The 22290-nt window shown below is 43.0% G+C and overlaps 2 protein-coding genes across 4 annotated transcripts; one reads left to right on the top strand and one right to left on the bottom strand.

Moving 5' to 3' along the window:
* The first annotated feature begins 344 nt into the window (after positions 1 to 344).
* On the top strand, positions 345 to 18351 carry znf185 (zinc finger protein 185 with LIM domain). Of its 2 annotated transcripts, none has more exons than XM_017426670.3 (33): positions 345 to 496; positions 1345 to 1399; positions 3195 to 3312; positions 3407 to 3514; positions 3607 to 3636; positions 5285 to 5344; positions 5436 to 5486; positions 5580 to 5651; positions 5735 to 5815; positions 5923 to 5985; positions 6097 to 6225; positions 6313 to 6915; positions 8112 to 8177; positions 8338 to 8388; positions 8660 to 8740; positions 8958 to 9032; positions 9164 to 9244; positions 10585 to 10686; positions 11040 to 11099; positions 11449 to 11499; positions 11626 to 11670; positions 11895 to 11942; positions 12704 to 12769; positions 12902 to 12967; positions 13082 to 13156; positions 13424 to 13534; positions 14257 to 14298; positions 14531 to 14566; positions 15284 to 15349; positions 15790 to 15864; positions 15939 to 16001; positions 16623 to 16728; positions 17668 to 18351. In XM_017426670.3, exons 2-33 carry the CDS (start codon positions 1390 to 1392, stop codon positions 17761 to 17763), a joined length of 2787 nt encoding a protein of 928 aa, XP_017282159.2. In that variant the 5' UTR covers positions 345 to 496; positions 1345 to 1389; the 3' UTR covers positions 17764 to 18351. The 2 variants fall into 2 exon arrangements, with proteins under 2 accessions (XP_017282159.2, XP_037833326.1); XM_037977398.1 differs by lacking the exon at positions 345 to 496 and adding an exon at positions 1168 to 1247.
* Positions 18352 to 18702: 351 nt separating this feature from the next.
* fut11 (fucosyltransferase 11 (alpha (1,3) fucosyltransferase)) lies at positions 18703 to 21953 on the bottom strand. Of its 2 annotated transcripts, none has more exons than XM_017426666.3 (5): positions 21887 to 21953; positions 21329 to 21658; positions 20840 to 21220; positions 19369 to 19991; positions 18703 to 19210 (listed from the first exon to the last, which is right to left on the bottom strand). In XM_017426666.3, the coding sequence occupies exons 1-5, from the start codon at positions 21887 to 21889 to the stop codon at positions 19060 to 19062; spliced, it is 1488 nt and encodes a 495-aa protein (XP_017282155.1). In that variant the 5' UTR covers positions 21890 to 21953; the 3' UTR covers positions 18703 to 19059. The 2 variants fall into 2 exon arrangements, with proteins under 2 accessions (XP_017282155.1, XP_017282156.1); XM_017426667.3 differs by having other exon boundaries at positions 21798 to 21937.
* Between the last annotated feature and the right edge of the window lie 337 nt (positions 21954 to 22290).

The following is a 22290-nucleotide window of genomic DNA, read 5'->3' as shown; positions in this document are numbered from 1 at the left end:
CTTGTCAGTGTGCTGCTCCTAATCTTATTCTAATGATGTGCACACTTCTTCTTCCCAGGTTTTCCTACCCACTGAGCGTGACATGAGCATTCCCGCGGGAGATGTTTTGCTGCCAGCCGCCTCATTTGTGTGTGCCATGCTGCGCACCTAATCATTGTCCTCTTCTACTTCCTCGCGTTGCTCGTGCCAATAAGTGATTGTCAGCCACCTGCGCGACAGGTACGTGCTTGCTGACTCCAAAAAGGAAAACACAGATGTGGTAAACAAAACCTAGAAAAAAAAAATAAAAAGGACTTCTTAGCAACCTCTGCGACGCACATCCTCTGCTCCACCCCGTATCTGCCCTCCTTGACTGGCTGGGCTTGTTAGTAGTGCTCACGCCCGTACCTGTTTGCTATAGCTCGCTGGGACACCTGTCAGACTTTCCTCAGTTCAGGCTGACCACGCCGGCCTGTGAGGACCTATTTTTGCTCTGCCGGATATTTAGCCACAGCAGGTACGTGAGGCGTTTTCTCCGCGCAGATAACTGAACGGATCGTCCTGATACTTTTAAATGATTAGAGGGTGCGGAGCGGCTGGTCGTGTCTGTCAGTTTAAACTGTGATTATCGCTGTTTGCTCTTCTCATTTCCCTCTGAGTCACCACTGCGACTGGGCGCTCGCCTTTAAAGCCATTGCTTCTTCATCAATCATTCAACTTGTGTGTGTGGACTGTTTGTGCTAAAGCCAGGATAAATATACTCTCTGAGCTCTGGCTTTTATATAATCTGAACAGTATCCTTGAGAAATACTGTGCCAGCTTTCTTTAAAAGGGGCCAAATTGAAAGCCTGAAGAGTTTCAGATGTTAATATTTGCATTCTGAATTTGGAGCGACTCCTCAGTTTTGCATAAGCTGTAGTATGAGCCTGCTTTCCGATAAGAGAGCAGTCGTTTACTTGTGTTTTCATTTTCTTAGTGATTCCCCAGGGGTATAGGCTTTGCCTCTGAGGAATTCATTTTTGACTGGAAAGAACTGCAGAATCAACTTATTTGGAAACAAGCAAAAAGAATTGTCGCTTATCAAATGAACCACGTCGCTCTGCGCCAAAATATCTGGCTACATAAATACATTTATGTTCATGTTCATTCATATGTATGCGATTGCAGTATTTTTTCTTTTTGGGAAAGCTGTAGAACAGGACGATCTGGATGTTTGAAGGATGAGGCCGAGGAATGTTTGACAGAACCCAGGTTTCTTCTTGGGAGGGGTACATACCGTGGGAAGAAGTATTTCTAAAATTGACATATTTGAGATGAGGTGCAGTTTGCTAATTGCACACTTTCTTTTTGTGATGTTTCCCACAGATTGATTTTTCAAAGGGCCTGTGAAGAAAACAAAAGAGAACCACCATGTCAAATGGTAAGAAGACAAATTGCGTGGTCTGATGAGCTGAAGCGGCTCCTTCCAGGGCTTTCTTTGCTCTTTAACCTATTAATACCTGTTTTACCCTTTTATATGGAAACTGCTTTAAGCAAGACTACCTCAAGGCTTTTATGGATTAAAGATTCAATATTTTCCTTATTTACAGATGCTTAGCTTTATGTAGAGGGGCTAATAAAGTAGCCTTACATGTTTTAATGTTCAGGAACAGATCATTTTTCTTTTAACGTTCTTACATTTATGACATTTTGTCTGAAATTCTCCATTGTGGTTCTTGTGTCTTTGAGGCCTCCTTCCTGAACAGCCAAATCTATTCTGACTAGTTAGGTGAACTAGCTGCCGTGAAGACTCTACGTTTGCGACACGGCGATGTAGACGAGTACAGCAAGAAAATCCTGAATTACAAATATATTGCTTCAGACGGTGATTTTTTTTTTAAAGTGGTTTTCAGACAGATAGTTATCAGTAATTAGCACTTTAACGGCGGTGACATCAGTCAGAGAACACGGCGTATGAAGAAAAGGGAAAAAGTCTTCATCCAGGCTAGGCTCTGGTTAGTCTGGACCTGTTTTATATCGTTTTTTAGGCTTATAAGACAACTTTGTCGTACAAGTGTGAGAGAACACTAAATTTAAACCTTTATACTTTTGGATGACCCTGTTTGTTTAGTTTGAGCAGCTGATCAGCACGCCCGGTCAGTCCAAAGGTTAACTTTTTTCCAGTGGACTGATGCATTCAGTGACCTCAGGAGACCGACACGCTCATCATAACACGGATGTTGCTCAGTTGAGAAAACAGCGACAAACTAAACAAACGGTGTTGAGGTTTAATATTAGCCCATGTAGCGTTCTTACACACCTGTGTATGACATTTTTGTAACAAAAAAAAAAGAGAGTTGGTTTTTAAGCCTTATAAAAGCACCGACTCATTTGGCCCTCCATTGGTGTATCCAGGGGAAGATTTCTGTTGTTTTCTTCATCCTCTGTGTTCGGTGACTGATGTCACGGCTGATAAAGTACAAACTCTTCGAGAGAATATCACTTTGAACATCACCAGACTATCCGTTTGAAAGGAAAGAAAAATTTTTTGGACAATTAATATCTTACCTGTTGTAGGTAGCTATTTGAATGACATCCATTTGGAAAAATACAGTTTAATTCTGAAGTGATTCATGAGCTAAAGGCTTGTTCGAATGTGGTCAAATCCAAAGTGGACTGCTGCTCTCAAAAGTTTCAGAACACTTTTTGCAAATGTTATTTTATAAACCTTTATAATTTCTGTCTATTTCACCTTACATGATTATTCTGGCTGCTATTGGTGCTTGCAAATAACCATAATATTTTACCAAAGTACTGCAATTGTGTAATGTGCTGAAATCAGTTTAAAAAAAACAGCAATCCACCTTGGGCTTGGTCTCACTCAGACTAGCCTTTAGCTCGTCTGTCCTACCAGAATTAAACTCTGTTTTTCCAAACCATTCAAAGGGCTATGTACAACAGGTGGGATATTGTTAATAAGCATTTCACAGAATCCTACTTCAGAAGATCAGAACTATCCCTTAAAGGATATTTTTCCTCCTGGAGAAACAGACTAGAATTGTTTAGCTCGGAATATCTTTTTATTTGACAAAAAGCTAAAAATGCAAAAATAATAATATGACCAAATTACAAAGTTATGCAAATAACAAGTGGTTTATTATGTTCTAAGTAATTGTCATGTAACCTAACGTTGCATATCATATATTTATTTCTGTGTGCACATGTTCGTGTCTCAGATGGAGACAAAGCAGCTGTGCTCCGCTCCACTAAAGTACGAACAAAGCTGAGGGGAGACGCCAGCTGGTTGCAGCGCCGCGAAGAACCCCAGGCTGAAGCTCAGGAGGAGAAACCATGGTAAAGCACTTTTTAATCTGGTTTCTGTTCATCTCGCCCCCGCCGACTCACTCTCCCAATTAGACAAAACAAAATTTCCTGTGCTTCCATGCAGGATGGCGGAAGTTCGAGCCGGCCGACTGAACGGAGCTCCTATTGAAACCAGTCCAGTTTCCTCACCTGTGAAACCCACCCTGACATCTGCACAAACTAACACTGAGAGGTAAAGACATGTTTCTAATATTCACAAACTTAGCAAACAAAAAAAAAACATAATTTTGTTATTAATGAATCTGTTTTTTTTTAAATTGACAGTAAAACAGCAACACAGGGATACTTGATCAGGTAGGAAAAACACTTATCTTGTATCACTTATACACCGTGGAAAAAATGTACTTACAGTCACTGGAGAAGGGTCTTTACCTGTTTCTAAAATGATTTAAATCTAACCTCAGGTGTTTTAAAGACACACAACAGCTTCCATTTTGTCATCATTTAATAAACAAAAAGAAAGCCTAAGTGGAAAAGCTGTATGTAAAGAAGTAAGTCCCCCCTTGTTGCTTCTGTGGTATTTAAGAGGGAACGTATAAACCAGGTGCGGTTGATCAAATGCATTGATTAACTGATCATCATCAGTGAGATCATCTCCATAAAAGCAGTTTTTTTTTATGATTTTGCTGCTCTGGAGCACACAGGTGTGTGTTAACATGACGCCAAGGAGGAAGGACATGAGCAATGACCTTAGAGAAGCAACTGTTGCTGCCCAACAATCTGGGAGGGGTTAAAGGTCATTTCTGGACAGTTTGGAGTTCCTAATTTTACAGTGAGAGAGTTTATTCACAAGTTGAAAAGATTTGGGACAGCTGCCAATCTTCCCAGGAGGTCGCAGCATATTCACCCCAAGGTCAGACCTCGTAATGCTCAGAGAAACTGCGAAAAAAACCAAAAGCTCCGTCTGAAATTCTAAAGGCCTCAATTTGAAGATTAAAGGTTAAAGTTCATGACAGGACAATTAGAAAGAGACTGAACAAGTACAGCTTGTTGGGAAAAGTTGCAGGAGAAAAACTCTTCTCTCTAAAAAGAACACAGCGGCACGATTTAGGTTTGCAAAGTTGCAATGCATGAATCTGAAGACTCCTAGAACAATGTCCTTTCGGCAGATGGGACCAAAGTAGATATGTTTACCCAAAATGCATATTGTCATGTTTGGATAAAACCAAACGCATTATATCAGCACAAACAACTCATACCAACTGTCAAGCACGGTGGTGGAGGGCTGATGATTTGGGCACCGTTCAGTTATTGAGTCGATCATGAACTCCTCTGTAGATCAAAGTACTCAAATACGAAACCAAATATGAGAGTGCCTGTTTGACAACTGAAGCCTGGACCAAACTGGGTCATGATGCAACAATGATCCCAAACACAGCAGCTGATCTACATCAGCACGGCGGAAAAAGAGAAGAATCGAGGGGTTAGAGTGGTCCAGTCAGAGTCCAGAACCTCATGCTGGTTGAAATGCTGTGGCAGGACCCTTAATAGAGTTATGCAGAAACAAATGTCTGCAAACCTCAATGAACTGAAGCAACGTTGTAAAGAAGAGTGGGCCAAAATTCTTCCACAACACGGTGAAAGACCGATGAAGTCATACAGGAAATGACTACTGAGTTACTACAACTGAAGGAGGTTCCACAACTCGTTGGTCTAGATTTCACTCACAGCTCTTTCAGTTTGGCTTCAGTTTTTGTTGAATAAAAAAATGACACGGTGGAATCTGTTGTGTGTTTCTGAAGCCTTGAGGTTAAACTTGAATAATTGTAGAAGCTGATAAAGATCTGATCCTTTTTATTATGTCCTGATTCAAAAAGCATCCTAGGATTGAAAGAGAATGTGCTTTCTTTTTCTTGCGACTGTGGCAGTTACAAAAAGGAAGCATGCAGAACTTAAAGTGAATCGTGGTGTTTGAATATTATTATTTTTTTCCCCCATTCAGAGGCGTTTTCACAAAACTAGACAACAAGCCTTCTTCTTTTGCCACCCCTAATGGCACAAGGTAAAAGCATCTTTGCATGAAAAAAAAAAGAAGTTAATTTCATGAAAACGTCTGGAAAGTTGAGTTTCTGGTTCTGCCTTGTTTTTAACAGCACCACTACAAAGCTTTACACCAAAAAAGCCTCAGACACCTACAAGAAAATGTGAGTGTGCAATTCAGATTTCCACTTAACCGCCTGTAGATTGCTGAGATTACACTTCCATGCGGGTTTTTTGTTTGTTCTCCTGCTTCGTAGAGCCCCCCACACCGTGAGGAACCCCGCACCGTCCCTGGAAGGTGCGCTTAGCCTCGAGGAGCAGGAGAAACGGTGAGAGAAATTCAACATTCCCAGAAAAAAAAAAAGAATAAGAAAAAACGATGACATTAACATTATGGCGACTTGTTTTGCAGGACAGAGGCAGCCAGCAGTGTTCTGAAGACGTCTGGGGTCAAGGAACGGTCCTACGTGTTTTCTGCTGCCAGGAAATACGAGTATGCATGCTTTATCTCACTGCTAATGGCAGAGATTTATTTAAAAATGCATTCTGTTTCTAATGAAGTACTAATGAAAGTTGTCTGTGTTTGGAAACAAACCTCAGGGCTAAAGAAGCACCAGCTGACACGCCACAGGTCAGCAGCAGCACATCGTTTGTGGCTAAAAGGTAAATGCTGAGCCCAGGGCCAAAAAGGGCCAAGCACAAAACTCGCTCAAGTATTTGTTTCTGTGGATCCCAGCTGTACACAAACCCGTTTATTTGCGTGTGCATGCGCAGGGTGCAGATTATTGAGGATGACGATGATGAGAATGCTGTGACTCAAACGCCTTCCAGCACGGTGCAGCCCTCCCCTCTCGTTCCTCTCACATCTGCTGCCTCTGCGCCCGAGACGAAACCGCGAGTGATGTAGGTCTCCTTCCACGTTTCAAAGTCAGATCTTCAGGAATTCTGCTGGCCTCGGTTCAAGTTGTTGTTTTTTTCTGTTTGTTTCAGAATAGACACCGCCGTTAAACCAGATGTTGGACTGGCTGTTACGAAGCCAGTGGCTCAGAAGGTGGTGCAAGTCACCCCAGAACCTGTCAAAGAAGACCCGCTTCTCCAGTCTAATGCAAAAGAAGACCCGCTCAAAGATGTGAAACTGGATTCCAACACGGCGGACGTTACTCAGAGTGTTCAAGCAGCTCCTACAGAACCACAGCCTGACAGCCGGCTGGTTAAACTGTCCCCACCACCACAGGCACTGGTGTTACCTGTTCCACAGCCTCGTTCAGCTCCCACTGCAGCGTGCCCCACCCCTGTCCAGGTGTCTGACACAACCAAACTCACAGTGAAGACTGAACCACAACCAGAACCACAACCAAAGGCAGAACCAGAACCAGAACCAAAGGCAGAACCAAAACCACAACCAAAGGCAGAACCAGAGCCTGAGCCAGTGGCAGAGGCAGAACCCGAGCAAGAATCGGAACCGGAACCAGAGCCAGAGCCAGAGCCAGAGCCAGAGGCAGAACCTGAGCAAGAACCGGAGCCAGAACCAGAACCGGAACCGGAACCAGAGCCAGAGCCAAAGCTAGAGCCAGAACCAGAACCAAAACCAAGGTCAGACTTCCACTAACAAAAACTCTGTCCCCCTTTTTTTGCATGAGTTGTGATTTCTTTAAAGTCCAATTTAACAGAAAAGAAATAAAGGAGGCGTGTTTTGAAGGAAAAGCCTGCTGCCTTACAGGCGAAGGTTTGAAACAAAGAATCTGTTCGATCAGTTAATGCTTAGAGTACAAGTTGTGGATGGCTCTCAGGTACTGCCACACTCAATTTTAGCGCAATATCTATAAAATGAAATGAATTATAGCATTTTTTGTATTTTCTATGTTTGGCTGGCTATGGCGGCCGTCTTAACTAACTGTAGGTGTACATATGGTGATTACTTTCTGTAAGCTTCATTGAAATTTGTCCATTATATTTTGCTAACAAAGCTGACTCCAAATAGGTAATTCCAAAATTTTAAACAAAGAATTTGCGTGGTCTGTTAGCGCTTGGAATATATGTTGAGCATCCCTCTCAGCTTCTAACTCACCAAATATTAGCTCAAAATCTGTAAAACCGACAGAGTTATAGCCATCTTTGTGTTTGCTTAGGTTGATTAGCTGTGGCAGACATCTTGAATCAAGTCGACTCCACAAGTTAATTAGTTGTAGATGTCCGTCCAGTGATTACTTTCTGTGAATTTCATTAAAATCTGTCGAGTTGTTCATGAGATATTTTGCTGACAGACAGACAAACAAACGCAGTTACAGGATTAGTTGTTTTCCATAAAGTTGAGCATTAATAATAGTTCAGAGAAACTAAGTTCCACTGCAGGGGAAAATACATTTTTTAAATTAATCATCCTATTCAGAGACTGTGTAAGGTTAACTTAATAAACCACAGTTAATTTTCATAACAGTTTTATTACATTCAGTTTAATTAATTTTGATACTTCAATATATATATATGTTGTGGAAAGTATTTTAGAACTTTTCCAAAGTTGTTCTTTGTATGCGGCATAATAAAAGTAAAATAATATTGTTTTTACTTATTTTTTTTTTTTTAGTTTTAACTTACTTTCATTGTTTTCAAGTTAAAGGTCTGAAAACCTCCTATGCATCGGGGTAACAGAACCATTGCAGAATCAATTCTCTAAATGTGCTTTTTTTTGGTGCTTTTCTATTGTTCTATTGTTTACATCTTATTCTTTCATGTGTGTGATTGAAAACCGCCTCAAATTTCATGTTTTTGTTGCACGTCTATTTTCACAGCTCCGCCGGTGACACGCTCGCTGCCTTGTCTGACACCCTCATTTCTTTTGACACAAACTCATCCAGGTATTTCAAATATTATATATATATATATATATATATATATATATATATATATATAGCAGTGCAAAACAATATGAGAAATATAATCTCTGTCAGTAGCATATTATTGCCCACAGCTTCAGCAATAAGGGAGTTTGATCACAGAGGTTTGTTTTCCCTTCAGCTTTGAGGATGACAAGACGACACCGGCAAAGGAGGAAGACTCCGAGGACAGGTAAAAAATCAATATCTCCCTTTGTGGTGTCACGGCAGGGGTGGTTTTAAAATAAATGTGGCCTAATTGCCATTGTGTTCACTTTAGAGGAGTTACGAAGTCACACAAACCTCTGTCTCGGGTGCCTTAAACAACCTGTGTCCCAAATTATGGTTTGATTAAATGCGGTTTAAAAATATTTGATCAAGAGATATATGTGCTTTCCATGCCAAAGCAGGTGCACTAACAAGCTGAATATTTGTTTCTTTTTCTTCTCTTTGTGTCTCTGCAGTGTTGAACAGGAGCCAGCTCCGGTTCCAGCGCGCAGCAATGGTGAACCAATAACAGACGATCTCCTGGGCTTCGGCGATAGGTTTGTTAAAAATAAAAATCTTACTGATCGTGCAGTTTTCCACGTTGGAGATTCTTTTTAATCTTCTCCATGTGGTGGCAGTGTTGGACCTCCTGTTAAAAAAAATCCTTCCTCAGCTGGCCTGCTTTTAAGCTTCGAAATCTCCTCTGATAAAAAAAAAAACTGCTCTTTCTTCTCGAACTTCTCAACTTTTTTTTGTTCCTTCCTCCCTCTGCAGCCCGGAAGAATCGTCCGAGCCTGTTCCTCCCAGCCCAGGACGCTGGAGCCAGGATCTGCTCAGTGAAATAAACAGGTACACAAAGGTTATTTAGAGAATTATTGCCTCCTCAGTAGAAAATCTATAACTTCTTTGTTAATAGGAAGCCGAAATACCACCATAACTCACCTCTCTGCGTTTGACTTTTTCTGTTTTAACTTCTGCAGCGAGTCAAATCTAACGGAAACAGGTGGCGTTCAGGATCTCCTGGCTGAGGATGTCATTGTGATCAACAGAGAAGTTCGCAGGTGAGAGAAGTCCTAAAAACAGCATCACCTTTCACTTGTGTCCAGGGTGTGAATTTTACAGTGGACTTGGTTTTTCTTCCCATGAGGCCAATCACACCTAATACAGGCTTCCGGCTAAAGTCTTTTCAGTATTCCAGTATTTACCTTATTTGAACATAATGTCTGCCACCTATGCTGTAGATAGGATGTCAATAACAAAATATTCTGGAGGAAAAACTGTCAACGAGCATGCAAACATCAGCATCAACAGGACAAAGACGGAGATGTTAGTATGAAACGTTTATAATAAGCCTGTTCCTCATTATCGTTAAAGGCAGAGGCCGCATAGTAAATTTAAAAAATTGTCACCTATTCTTTTAAAAGTAGTCTCATAGAAAAAGTAAAAACTAACAATACTTAACCTGAATCAGCATTCTGTTAAACTGGTACCCCAAAAACATCCATCATTTATAAAAGAAATGGAGTCAAAACGCTCAAATGCTTAATCATGAGTTAGTCTTGTTGTTTCCATATATTTTATATTCAGTTCTGTTTCCCCCTAAAGGTTGACAGGTTTGGAATGGCTGAGGGTCAGTTTAAGATGGCCGCCACAGCTGATCATTTAATGTCATTTATTTTATGTTATTTTTTTTGCACAACATAGCAAAACACAAAACAATACAGAAAACAAAATACAGCGTAGGAGGATGCAAAAAGGAGCTTTTTTTTTAAAGCCTTTCCCCAGATAAAACCAAATGAGCCAAATAAACATGTATCATCATAAAAACACCATCAGTGGCATATAAAGAAATAAAAGCCTAATAGAATAAAAAATAGCTCGGAAGCATTGATTAAAAGTCCAAGCATTTTTAACGCTAAAATGGTTAAAATCCAGTCAGTTCCACAGATGTTGAGCTACAATTTGGTGCGGTAGTAGCTGCGAGTCATCCCCAATATCTACTCCAAGCGCAGAATAGAGCAGATGAGGTGAATTCAAAAGTAAATCCCGTTTTATTGTCAGGCTTTATAGAAGAAAGTTGACGGATGTTGGGATTCTGGGCAGTAGCTGCACTGGCACCCTTCAAAACATCTTTAGATATTTTCCACTTTCTCTCATTACTACACATAAAAGCAGACCAGCCGCCCGGATTTATTAGATATATTTTTTTCCCCTCACAAACCCAAAGTTTGATCCAAACGTCTACTGTCAGAATCCACGGCTGCGTGTCGGCAACAAAGTCCCCGATTCCTGAATGAAACGCCTGATTCTGTGGAACTAAAAGCCACGTTTCATCTGCACTCGGGCTGGAACTGGAAAAGACTGCTCTGTACCGATTCTGGCTTTGTTTTGTCACCACCAGCTACATCGTGCCGCCAGAGGAGGACGAGGAGGAGGAGGAGGAGGAGGAGGAGGAGGAGGAGGAGGAGAAGCAGACAGACGAGACAGCTGAGGAAACACAAAGGTAGAGGGAGATGACAGGCTGCTCTTAAACAATTATCTCTCTGCGCAGAGCCGTTCCCTCTTATGAAGCTTGTTGTTTTTTTACTCAGATATGCCTCGTCATGATTTATACGAGCTCCGACTGCAACTTTTGGCCCCTCAGAGACAGCCGCTGTAACGACCAAAGCTGAGATTAGTCCTGACAAAAAAGTGCTCAACACTCAGACAGAAAGAAAAAGCCATATTTAGATGGTCTCAGTTGTTAAATAGTTCAGTGGATTTCAAGTTCTCCTAATGGACTGCCACTGTAAATAGTGTATGAGAACAACAATAAACTTTACTCGCTCTTCTGTTCTTTCTCTTCCCTCCATCCAGCGACAAGGACAATGAAAATCCCTGGAGCTCACATGTGACAACCACAGTTACTGAATCGAGGTACCTTTCCTTCCATCCACACTCAGTGAAGATGAAATTAGATTTTTACTTTGCTTAAAAGCATAGATTGCTGTATCAACAGTAATCCATTTAGTGTGTTAGCATTTATTTAATGTAAAACGGAGACCAGGGAAAATAAAAAAAGTCTTTTAATTTGGCAAAAGACACCCAGATTCTGATCATGATTGAGTTTCGGCCCCCCCGCCCCACGAGTCCCCGCTCCGTTTCTGTTTATCATTCAAACTGCATTAAATCTTTCCATTATGAGTCAATGCGATCAGAATTCCTCCGACACGAGATGGGCCGCGCTGACAATTGAGAGTGAAATCAGTGTGAAATTGTTTTTCAGCTCGGCTGAGCCATTTGATCCGTATCCGATAGGGACCGCATCCCATAACAGGTAATCATATTGGTTCGGAGCTTGTGACTGTTTTCCAGTCGCCCCAGATAGACGGCGTCTCGGCATGCATAATGCAGCGCTTTCTGATTAGAGGCCTTTTTTTTTTTTTCTTTCCCCCTGTTGCAGCCCCTCTGACCTGCTTCAGCCCCTCTCAGATGTTTCGATCAACAGGTACGAGAACGATAACACAACAACCCCACACCCCTCCCAGATCTATCCTATACTGTAACCTCTGCTTGCTGCACTGACACTGTCATGTTGCCACATAATGTCCTCATGGCTCCAACTGCTGCTCATCATACAATAATCATTAGTCACAATTGGCAGCTATTGCCCAAGAACCGCTGTTGCAAGCGACGTCTTTTATGCTGACTTATTTTGTTTTATTATTCCAGTTCACCACAACCGTCTAAGGAGGACAACAGTTCAAGTCCAGAAATAATGTAAGTTAGTGCTGCAAACCTAAAAATAAAAAAAGCTTCGAGCCCCTTCTCGCTTGAAGACAGATGTTTTGTGGGTGACACCGTGATCCGCAGTGAGAGTAGAGAGCAGGTGGAAGAGAGCCCGGAGGAGGTGGAGGAGGTTTGCTCCCGGGGAGAAGTCGAATGAAAGTCGGGAGACGCGAGACAAGGAGGACGTGTGTTAATGAGAGGGAGACGGGTGGAACGGGTGACACTGCGAGGAGCAGAGGTGTTGATGGTGGTCAGGGGGGGATTTGTGACAGAAGAACAGCTGGGGCGAGTGAAAAGGGAGGATTTATAAGACGGCGGCGAGGCCTGCTGTGGTGAGTGGTTGGGAGATGGTCGCACTAATAAAAAAAAAGACATGAAGATCTAATGGTTTTCATCTGGAGTCATGAAAATGGACAGGATTAGAAATGAGTACACCAGAGGGACAGGTCAGGTTGAGCGGTGTTAGAGAGGCTGAGATGGTTTGGACACGTGCAGAGGAGGACTTGTAGATATATTGGACAAAGGATGTTGAACATGGAGCTGCAAGGGAGGATGAAAAACAGAAAAGCATGAGAGAAGGTTCATGGATGTTATGAAGGAGGGTTGATGTGACAGAGGAGGGGGTTGGGGTGAGATGAAGATCAAGATAGCTGAAAGAAGAAGTGCCATGAACTTTAAAATACCTGCTGTGGGCGTGTCATTCAAATGACTTTTTAATGCTTTTCTTTCTTTCATTTTTGTGCTTTTGACAGCATGAGCGGTGACACCCTGAAATCCCTCGCAGACGACATCATTCCCTTCAATACTGACACCACAAGGTATCAAACTGAGCTCAGTGGATAATTGTGTAATAAATCTGTGAGTGAGAGATGGAGGAGGACAGAAAAGCTGCAGGAGCTGATCTGACTCGACCTTTGCATCTTCCCCCTGTTGTTTTGGGTTTTTTTTAGGTTCAGCTCTCAGCGGTCCTGGAAACGCTCGTGGGAGATACGCCAGGAGACTGACACAAGAGAGAGGTGAGGACACCACTGTGATGCCCATCCCATGGTCCTCTGTTCTCCATTCACCTACGTCCACCCGCTCGTGTCCATTACCAGCTGAAAGCCTTTCGATGTTTGTCCCCCTCTCAGCCAAGAAGACGCTGCCGAAGCAGAAGCACAAGAGCCGGCTGAAGATCAGCAGACGGTGATCATGTTTGAAAGAAAGTAAGTCATCTCTTTATTAAAAAGCTCCAGGTGGCTTCTTTTATCCCCGTAACCTTCTTTCCTTTCACGGCGGCGCAGCAACCAGGCTCTTACAGCAGCTGCTCGCCGAGCTGGAAGATATTGTGCGCTGGTGCTGATGAAAATAGGTCAGATATTTGTTACAGCTCGCCCTCACAAATGCGGTAAAGAGATTGCCCTCCTGTAACCCCCTCCCTGCCCTCTTTTAGGAATGTGCGGAGTGTGCATATGCTTCATTTTCTCTTTCAGATCCACTGAAAATGACTCCCCGTGGGACAGATGGACAACACCCACCATCTATACAATCGGTACACCAGGAGAGGATGAGGAGGAGGAGGAGGAGGAGGAGGAGGAGGAAAGGTAATGTTACTAAAACTGGGCTGCTTAAATGCACATTTCAGCACTTTGTTTGATCATTTATAAATGCACCATCCCATAATGCTGTGGATTTTATTGCTTACATTTAAAAAAAACTACTAAAAATAAAAAGGCCTGGCATCCGTTGGCCTTCCATGCTGGAGTTTTAAACTAAAATCATGTTGTGTTGAAAAAAAAACAGAATTATAGCCGTTTTGGTCAAACCTTGAAAATAATTTTGCGTAGAATTGATTGAGTTACAGCCATTAGTGGGTTCTCTGAGGTCAGCTGGCTGTGGCCACCATCTTGAATTGCCTTGTCTTCTAAAGTTGATCAGATGTCTGTCCAAAGATTACTTTCTGAGAGTTTCATTAAAATCAGTCCACTGATTCTCAACATATTTTGCTAACAGACTAACAGAATAACTCCAGTATTTAATGGCAGACTTTTAAACAAATCTCTTTCGTGATCAGTTCTCTCACAGTGCGAGACAAAACTATATCTTGTAAAACTGACTTGGTTAAAATCATTTATGGGTTTGCCAAGGTTGGTTAGCTGTGGCGGCCATCTTGAATTGGGTTGACTTCAAAAGCTAATCAGTTTCATTAAATCCATCCGGTGATTTATGAGATATTTTGCTAATAAACACACACAATTCTGTTTTCATCTTACGTCTATAAAGCTATCACATCCTTTTTAAAGCAGTTATGTTCTGTGTTTTGCAGACTGGAGGAAACACAGACGATCACAACCATCACCACTATCAGGTTGAGAAAATAAACCCTTAAAACTTGTATCCTGTGATCAAAAAGGGAACAATTATGCAGACCTTAAAGAATGTATCGACTAGGTTTGCAATAACGCTGGATGAAAGTCTGAAAAAATCTGCTTCTTAGATCTTGTAAGATCTGCAGAATTGTCCCTCTCTGAATTACATTCAAACTTATCGTCAGCTGTGATTTCCAATAAAAGTCTAATGCAGTTTTCTTCACTTTCCAGGGAGATCCAGCGAGCGCCAGAGCCCACTATGGATCAGTAAGTTTATGATCTTGTTAGATGGCATAATGCACGAATGCTTTCTCCAGAGTGTTATTTCTTCCTCTTTGGTTTGTTGATGTTTTTTTTTCTTTATTACAAAGAAACTCCTCTTAACCGGCGCCTTTTGCTCTTTATGACTCAATAAATTCTAAGCAAGCATATGCTGCTGCGTGGGGGGGGGGTTAGTCTGCTGTTCCTCCAAGTTATTGAGTGGAATAAGTGCTTGATGTATTGAAATTAATTTTAAATTATTCGGCGCAGTTCATGTGAGTTCACTGTCCACTTTCATCCACCCGGAACCGCTTCGGTTTCTTTGTACCGCAGCTGTTTTAGTCCAAGCGATTTAGGCCCGAACCCCGCGGGAAAGGAGCAAGCTTGGTGCTCGGTGCAGGGTTACACGCGGATACCTGCGACTCGGACTCTTAACGGATCCCCGCAACAACTCCATTACCCAAGCTAAATGACAAGATCAGCTCTCCCATTGTCTTTCATTTTGCCCTAATTTCCCTGCCTCTAATTATCAGGCTCCAGATGTCAGATTGATTATGTGCATTAGAGACGGCCTTCTGTCAAATCGCAGCCCGCTAAAAGTGTGCCATTAGCAAGTAATGGTAGAAAATGAAGGGCCATTCGTGTGACGAGCCCTATAAGCCATTACGCTGCTGTCGTCAGCGAGTGAAAGATGAGACTAATGCTGATTCACTCCGTCTGCAGATATGTGACCAGGACTGTGGTGGAAGTGGAGCAGCGTGACCAAACACCTGAACCTGAAACTAAAAAGTGAGTGGATTTAACTCAAAGCTAAAACCTGCTTACACCGAGACTTCAAATCAGGCTCTGTGGAAAAGTTATGATCAGTTAATATCTTACCTGTAGCAGATGGCTCTTTGAACAGCCTCGGTTAGGAGAAAATGTTCAATTATGACCAGTTTGACGAGCGAAAGGCGAGTCCGAGCGGGGTCGAAACCAAAGTGGATTTTTGTTCACATGAACTGCTATGAAAACGGCAGCAACCCATTCAGGTCTTGGCTCTGCTCAGACTAGCTGTTAGGTGGTCGATCCGGTCACAATTGAACTCTATTTTCTCCAAACTGGGGTTCTTCAAACCCCTATCTACAGCATGTAAAATATTTATTATTGTTTATAGTCCCACTTTGAAAAGATACGAACCATCTCTGTAAGCTAACTCGCTCGTTTTCACTCCTCTGCCTCTGCCTAAGGGGGTTTGTTTATGTGAAAGAGTATGTCAACGCGACGGAGCTGTCCTTGCATAATGCCAGAGAAACAGCCGACGGGTAAGACTATGAAATGATCTAAACAGTCAATTAAAAACATGTGATGGTATTCTAATCGCTCATTTCCTTTATAGGCTCGACGTTTTTTCTTCAAGCTCCATCAACTACTCTTACAGCAGCCCCTCCAGTTACACCAGGTAATACCCCACTTCCTAAGCCTCTTTAATCTGCTATGATAAGGAACATAGGTCTATCCATATTTAGAACCGGAGCATAAAAAGTGAGCTATTTCCTCTCTAACTTCTTTTATGCCTGCTTTTAAAATGGTAGTTCAGCTTCTGTCACGAATGACACGTTGACTGCTTTTACTGATTTCTCTAAGACACTCAGAGTCTTTACACTTTGACTGGCGCCACTTCCGCTCCGCTTTTCCATTTCTGTTGCTTCAGCGATGTCATATTATTTGACTGTAACCTTTTTATTGTTTCCCCTTGCATCACTCTATTGTTTCACCCTTCCGTAAATCTGTTTTAAACCCCGCTGTAAGCCGAAGTCCCGGCTCCTTCTGCCTTGTTTTTTCAAGGCAGAAATGTGCAGGCAGCAGGGCAGAAATGCCAGCAAGCCAGTTCGTTCAGCTCATTAGGGGGCTAAGCAGGGACATCAAAGGATTATTTACACGTATTACATTCCCTCACACACACACACACACACACAAAATATCCCAGGTTATTTTCCCAGACGGTGGTTCGGTTACTCTAGACTCCGTGGTCAGGCTAAATTGTTTCAGCTGCTGATGTTTTTTTTTTTTTTTTCTGCAGAGTCTCGCAGTCATCCACCTGTACGTACTGCGGCGAGCAGGTGGGCAACGACGCCAAGATCACCATCGAGCACCTCAATATCGACTGCCACCCCACCTGCTTCAAGGTAATCTGTCTTTGAAAGGACTCGTTTTAATTTGCATTTGAAAACTATAAAATTACTTCTTTTTTTTAAAAAAAAAAAGCTACATCTGTTTTTTTTTAGGATTCATAAAAAAATGTAAAGCCTTGGATTCATTGAAGGAATGCGTATTGCAGAGTGTTAAACTAAAACCCGTTTTGGTCCAACCTTCTACGTGACGTTAAGCGTGATCCCACGCAAAACTGCAAATGCGTTAGTGCTTGGAGCGTGTTGAGGATGACTCTCAGCAACTACCACACCAAACGTTCACTCAGTATCTGTATATTTGACTTAGTTATAGCCATTTTTGTGTTGGCAAAGGTCGATGAGCTGTGGTGTAATGTGAAATGATCAGGGTATGTATGAGTTACTACAAACACCAAGTTTTAGCTACATATCTATAAACTCTCCTAATATCACTTAGCTGTGGTGGCCATCTTGAATTGGGTGACTCCAACGGTCAGTCAGTTGTAGATGTGCATCCAGTGATTACTTTCTGAGAGTTTGATTAAAATCTATTCAGTGCTTCATGACATATTTTGCTAACAGACAGACGGCGTTAATAGCAAAGCTTTGAAAAGAGACTTCATGCGCTGTTAGCTCTCGGGGTTTAAGTTGGGGATGAGTCTCAGCTACTACCACACCAAGTTTTAGCTCAATGTTTGTAAAACAGTTGTAACAACTCGTGTTTTGCTAAAGGTGATTAGCTTTGGCGGCCATCTTGAATGGGGTTGACTTTAAAAGTTAAACAGGTGTAGACTTTCTGAGTCTAATTAAAATCCATCCAGTGGTTTGTGAGATATTTTGCAAACTCGGCAGACGCGGGCAAAAATAGGATCGCCCTTTCGTCTGCAGCGGCCAGCCATAAAAAATGTGCGGTGAAATATGACGTCCTCATAACATGTTTGTATCTTTTTTTTTTAGTGTGATGTGTGCCGTAAGCCGATGGGCGACCTCCTGGACAGCATGTTCTTTCACCGCGGGAAAGTCCACTGTGAGGGCTGCTACGCCAACATCTAATAACGATCAGAACTCTCCGGCGCCGTCTTCACCTCCATCGACTTTTCCCTCGAGCACATCTGCATATAACATGAACTGCTTTGACACAAGTTTCCCCCTTTTTGTCTTTAAAATAACAGTTTGGAGTGATCAAATGAACTTTTTGATAGATGTGGATTCTTACATTAGGGCACATTTCTAATGTCTGAAACATGATGGTTCCTTTTTTTTTGTGGTGGTGAAATCTGTTTCTGCTGTTATGATGAAGGATCTGTCTCTCTCACACACACACACACACACACACACGCACATGCTGACTCACACTGGAAAGTGGGGTTTAATACCATAACTCGGTAGCAAAAAAAAGTTACTTTGTTACAAAATGATTTTATTCTTGTTACAAAATAGTGTGTTCTCGTGTAAAATGCTTTGTTACTAAAAATAAAACGATTAAAAAAAATATCTAGTACAAAGGTCAGTAACGTTAGTGTCCTTAAAGACACATGAGGGATCATAGAGTTTCAAGTGGTCACCAAAAAAAAAAAAAAAAGGATGACTCATAAATGATTGCACATAAAGACCGTAGTTTGTTGCAACAGATAAAAAAAATGTGGGGAATATTCTGAACTATGTGAGCTGTTTTCAAGAGCAGCTCTGCCAGTACTGCCGTCTCCCACGGGAGGCTGTGTTTTGCATTTCTCCGCTCTTTTCTTTAAAATAACATTTTCCATCACACGGCTGCTTCAAGTGGCTGTTTACATAAATCGGACTTTAGCCAATGACCATCAGCCACCTGCAGGGTAACTGTAAGAAAAGCAAATGCGAGTGCACTGGCTGCTGTCCTGATGGTTAACATGTCTAAGACCTGTCCCCAGATGTCTCTGACTGCTGTCCTGACCGTTAACATGTCTGAGACCTGTCCTCAGATGTCTCTGGCTGCTGTCCTGATGGTCTTCACACACAGTTAGGCAGAGACAAGTCTTTGGCTCTGCTCCAGTCCAGAGGAAAGCTGCGCAAAACCCCACGGTTAGCGTTCAACACTTACAACTCAAAGCGGAGGAAAAGACGATCTGTTCTGGCAACGGAGCAGGCTGAAAATATTTGCATCCAACGTAATAAAAACCTTCTTTTCTATTCTTCAACCTGTGAGAAATGACAAAAAGGATTATTCACAAAGGAAGTTCTGGCTCAGGTGCAAAAAAAATAAAAAATATGAGCAATGATGTTCCACTCAATCCCTCATTTAAACAGAGGGGATGTGTATTATGGGATGTAATCCTGGATGTGCTCCATCCTGTGTTTGTCTCAAGGCCTGTGTCAGTGTTTTCCTCTGGCTCTGCTCACAGCAATGTTTTGGATGTGCTTCCACAGCAGAGAGGGGTCGGACTCGTTGTGCCTTATCAGAGACTCCAGCCCCTCGGCTTGGTCCAGGCTCTGCCAGTAATCCTGAGGCCATATTTGCAGCCATCTGTGGACAGATATGCAAACAGATTAGGCTCACTGCGAAGGATGCTTTAATTAGACAATAAAATGGGGCGATTTATTTCCCCCGAGGCATTCTGAGTCCCATAAAAGGTGAGAAGGGAGACTGTTTTCACACCTGGAGCAGTGAATCACTGAACTCACCCGTCGTCGGTAGGCAAGTCTTGGACGTGTCCGTACCCCGGGCTGGGCAGTGGGCAGCCCATGTGAGAGTTGCTGGCCATTTTAGACTGAGGAGGTTGGTTTTTCTTTGGCGATTTCCTGTATGCTCTTTCTGAAGCCAGTCGGGAATTCTCCTGGTCACAAACGTAACACTCAAATCCATTTAGGTAGTTGGGCTTACTCATGTCATTAACGCCCCACTCGCGGGCCTCCAGTGCCTCGAGCAAACGAGCGTTAGTGACGCTCCTGTGGTCTTTGAACTCCAAATATCTAGCGTATTCGTCGTCGTTCTCGTCCAGACGCCTGAGAAAGTCGGCGAGGGATTTGGGTGAGGGGAAGTTATCTATAATGACGACAGAGTGGTCGTTGGGCATCCAGTCGGCCACCGCAGAGGAGCCTCGATAGACGGGCACGCAGCCCTGGTGGAGGGGCCGCCAAAGCTTCTCTGTCATGTAGTCCGGACACAGGCCGTTCTCGAGAGCCAGGTGGAACTTGTAGCGCGCGACAAAATTCATGAAGCCGGGTTCCTCGCCAGTAGCTGTGGCCGTGTCCTCCAGATGTTGCGGCAGGGGTTTGTTGTTCAAGCATTTCCCGTAAGAGTCCACCTACAGAGAAACAAATGATGTATGAGGGAGGAGAAAGATGGAGACTCAGTTAAAACTTGGAATAAGATTATCATGACAAAATTAATTCTATATTCAAATTATTCCTGCTAATTGTTGTTTTCCCAACCTAACTGCAGAAACCAAGCGTCTTCTGATGTGGAGCTAGTACTTTATTTTTGGTTCGCTCACCACACACTTAAAACGCACTTTCTTTCAAAAATGCACGAGGCAGAACATTTTCAAACAAAGCCATCTTGCTTTAACAGCTGCGTATGATGACAATTCAAACAGCAGCTGCAATCAGAGCAAATGTGACTTTATCTGCCTGTCAGCGTTCACTTTAGCTGATGCAATATTTCATTTGAAAGCCTGAACAGACCGATGAGCGTCTCGCACATATCGTTCCGCAGCCGTATCGTCTTCCCCGGATGGATTCTCACAAATAGCCCAGTAAGAGCTGTAAACATAAAGGGTTTGCAAGGTGTTACAGCAGCTGCAACATTTCTGATCTAAAGTCAATGTGTGAGCGGAAGTGGGGAAGACTGATTTATTATAGTGCTCAGCTTGAAAGCGATTATTGTTGGTAGTTTTAAATAATAACAGGAAAGAGCCAAAACAAAACCGAGAGGAAATCTTCTACATCGACATCTGTATATTGTCTAAATGGCACTTTTCTCCACACGTCTGAAAGATTAATCACGGGGAACTAAACCAGTAATAATAAGGTCCTTATGTCTGTCTATTGCGTCTGTCTTTTTTGTCTGTGTAATGTGTGTTGACTTTAACTGGGAAACCACACTCTCTATTTAACATACAGCAGCATCAGAGCAACCTCTAAAGCCCTCTACCTCAATGTATTTCATGAGCTCCTGGACATATCTGTCTCGGTCCGAAGGCACGTCACAGTGAGACTGCATGTAGAGCACAGGAGCCAGACCCTCCCTCCTCAGGCGGTTCTTCTCCTGCAGGGCCACGGCCACGGGCTCCAGCAGGTACTCCAGAGAGGGCAGCCACTGCAGGGTCAGGGGGTAGTCGGACTCCCGGCGAAACGTGGCCGTGTAGTTGAAGAGCCTGATTGCCGGCGCGTGAGAGAGGATGTAGTTATTCATGGGCGACTCCTCGTGGAAAAGTGCCCAGGTCTGGTGATCGAGACGGGGCAGTGGTGCCTCATATGCCCTGAAGTCTGTCCCGTAAAAGATGATGGACGCCGTCCTCTTGTACAGCTGGACCTTTTCAAGATTAAAGTCAGAATTAACAGGGTGGCTCGAGTTAATTATTATTTATGCAGTGCATAAAGGGGCTTTACGAGGCTTCGGAGAGCTGAGCATCTCTGGTACCTTGCGGTTGCTCGTGACCAGGCAGGAGGACGTGGCACAGTCGATGCGTTCAGTGTCCCCGGGAAAATGTGGGAAAAGCCCGCCGCTCCACCAGAGGAGGATGGGCAGCTCCTTGTTGCTGCGGCGGTCGCTGTTGCCCGGTCCTCGGTACGAAGCCACGGCGGCAAACTCCATGTCCGACAGCGCGCTCTGGGGCTGGAAGGCTCCTCGGCCCGCGGCGTCCAGGTGGAGCTGCTCGTCCGGGAAGGAGGCGAAGGAGACCCAGACCCAGCACAGAACAGCAAACAGCCCAAGAGCCACGCAGGGCAGCAGCCTCCACCTCCCTGCCATCTGTTAAAACACGAAGCAAAAAAGGCGTTTCTTATTATCTTATTTTAATTCATGATGCAACGTGAACGAGACACTAAACATTAGCTCCGCTAAATTCAAGCTTCTGTATCGAAACACTGACACAGTTTCTTACAGTTACCTCTGCGACAAACACACGATGCTGCCTCTTAAAACTTTAAAACAATAATAATAATTTAAAAAATCCTGCTACTATCTGTAACACTTCACCATTGGGGAGCGGCAATAACGGGATCCAACATTAGTAATAACAAACTCTTCTTCTACGTTTGAATTTTTGCTTTTACAACGTCGCCTCAATCTGGCGCCACCTACAGGTCGGGTCTAAAATGACTACCGTCCCGTCCCACAGCAGGAGTGTTACACATTACAAAACTAACCTTAACATCACGTGGAAATTGTGATTATTTAGTTAAACATGCTAGTAGGGCTGTGTAAACTTTTAAAGAAGACAAAAGGTATTACTGTTTTGCAAAAAAGACAAACATTTAGTTAGATTTAAAAGTAAAAAAAATAACATTTGTGCATGACGTGGCAAAACCTGTGGGTTCCAAAGAAAGCAATGCATTCCTTGACTCATGAGCTGCCAAGTTTTTTCCACTTTTTCCTCTTGT

The sequence above is a fragment of the Kryptolebias marmoratus genome, linkage group LG9, assembly GCF_001649575.2.
Source record: "Kryptolebias marmoratus isolate JLee-2015 linkage group LG9, ASM164957v2, whole genome shotgun sequence".
Taxonomy (NCBI): Eukaryota; Metazoa; Chordata; class Actinopteri; order Cyprinodontiformes; family Rivulidae; genus Kryptolebias; species Kryptolebias marmoratus.
The sequence above is the reverse complement of the archived record's forward strand: the minus strand, read 5'-3'. Positions and strand labels throughout refer to the sequence as shown.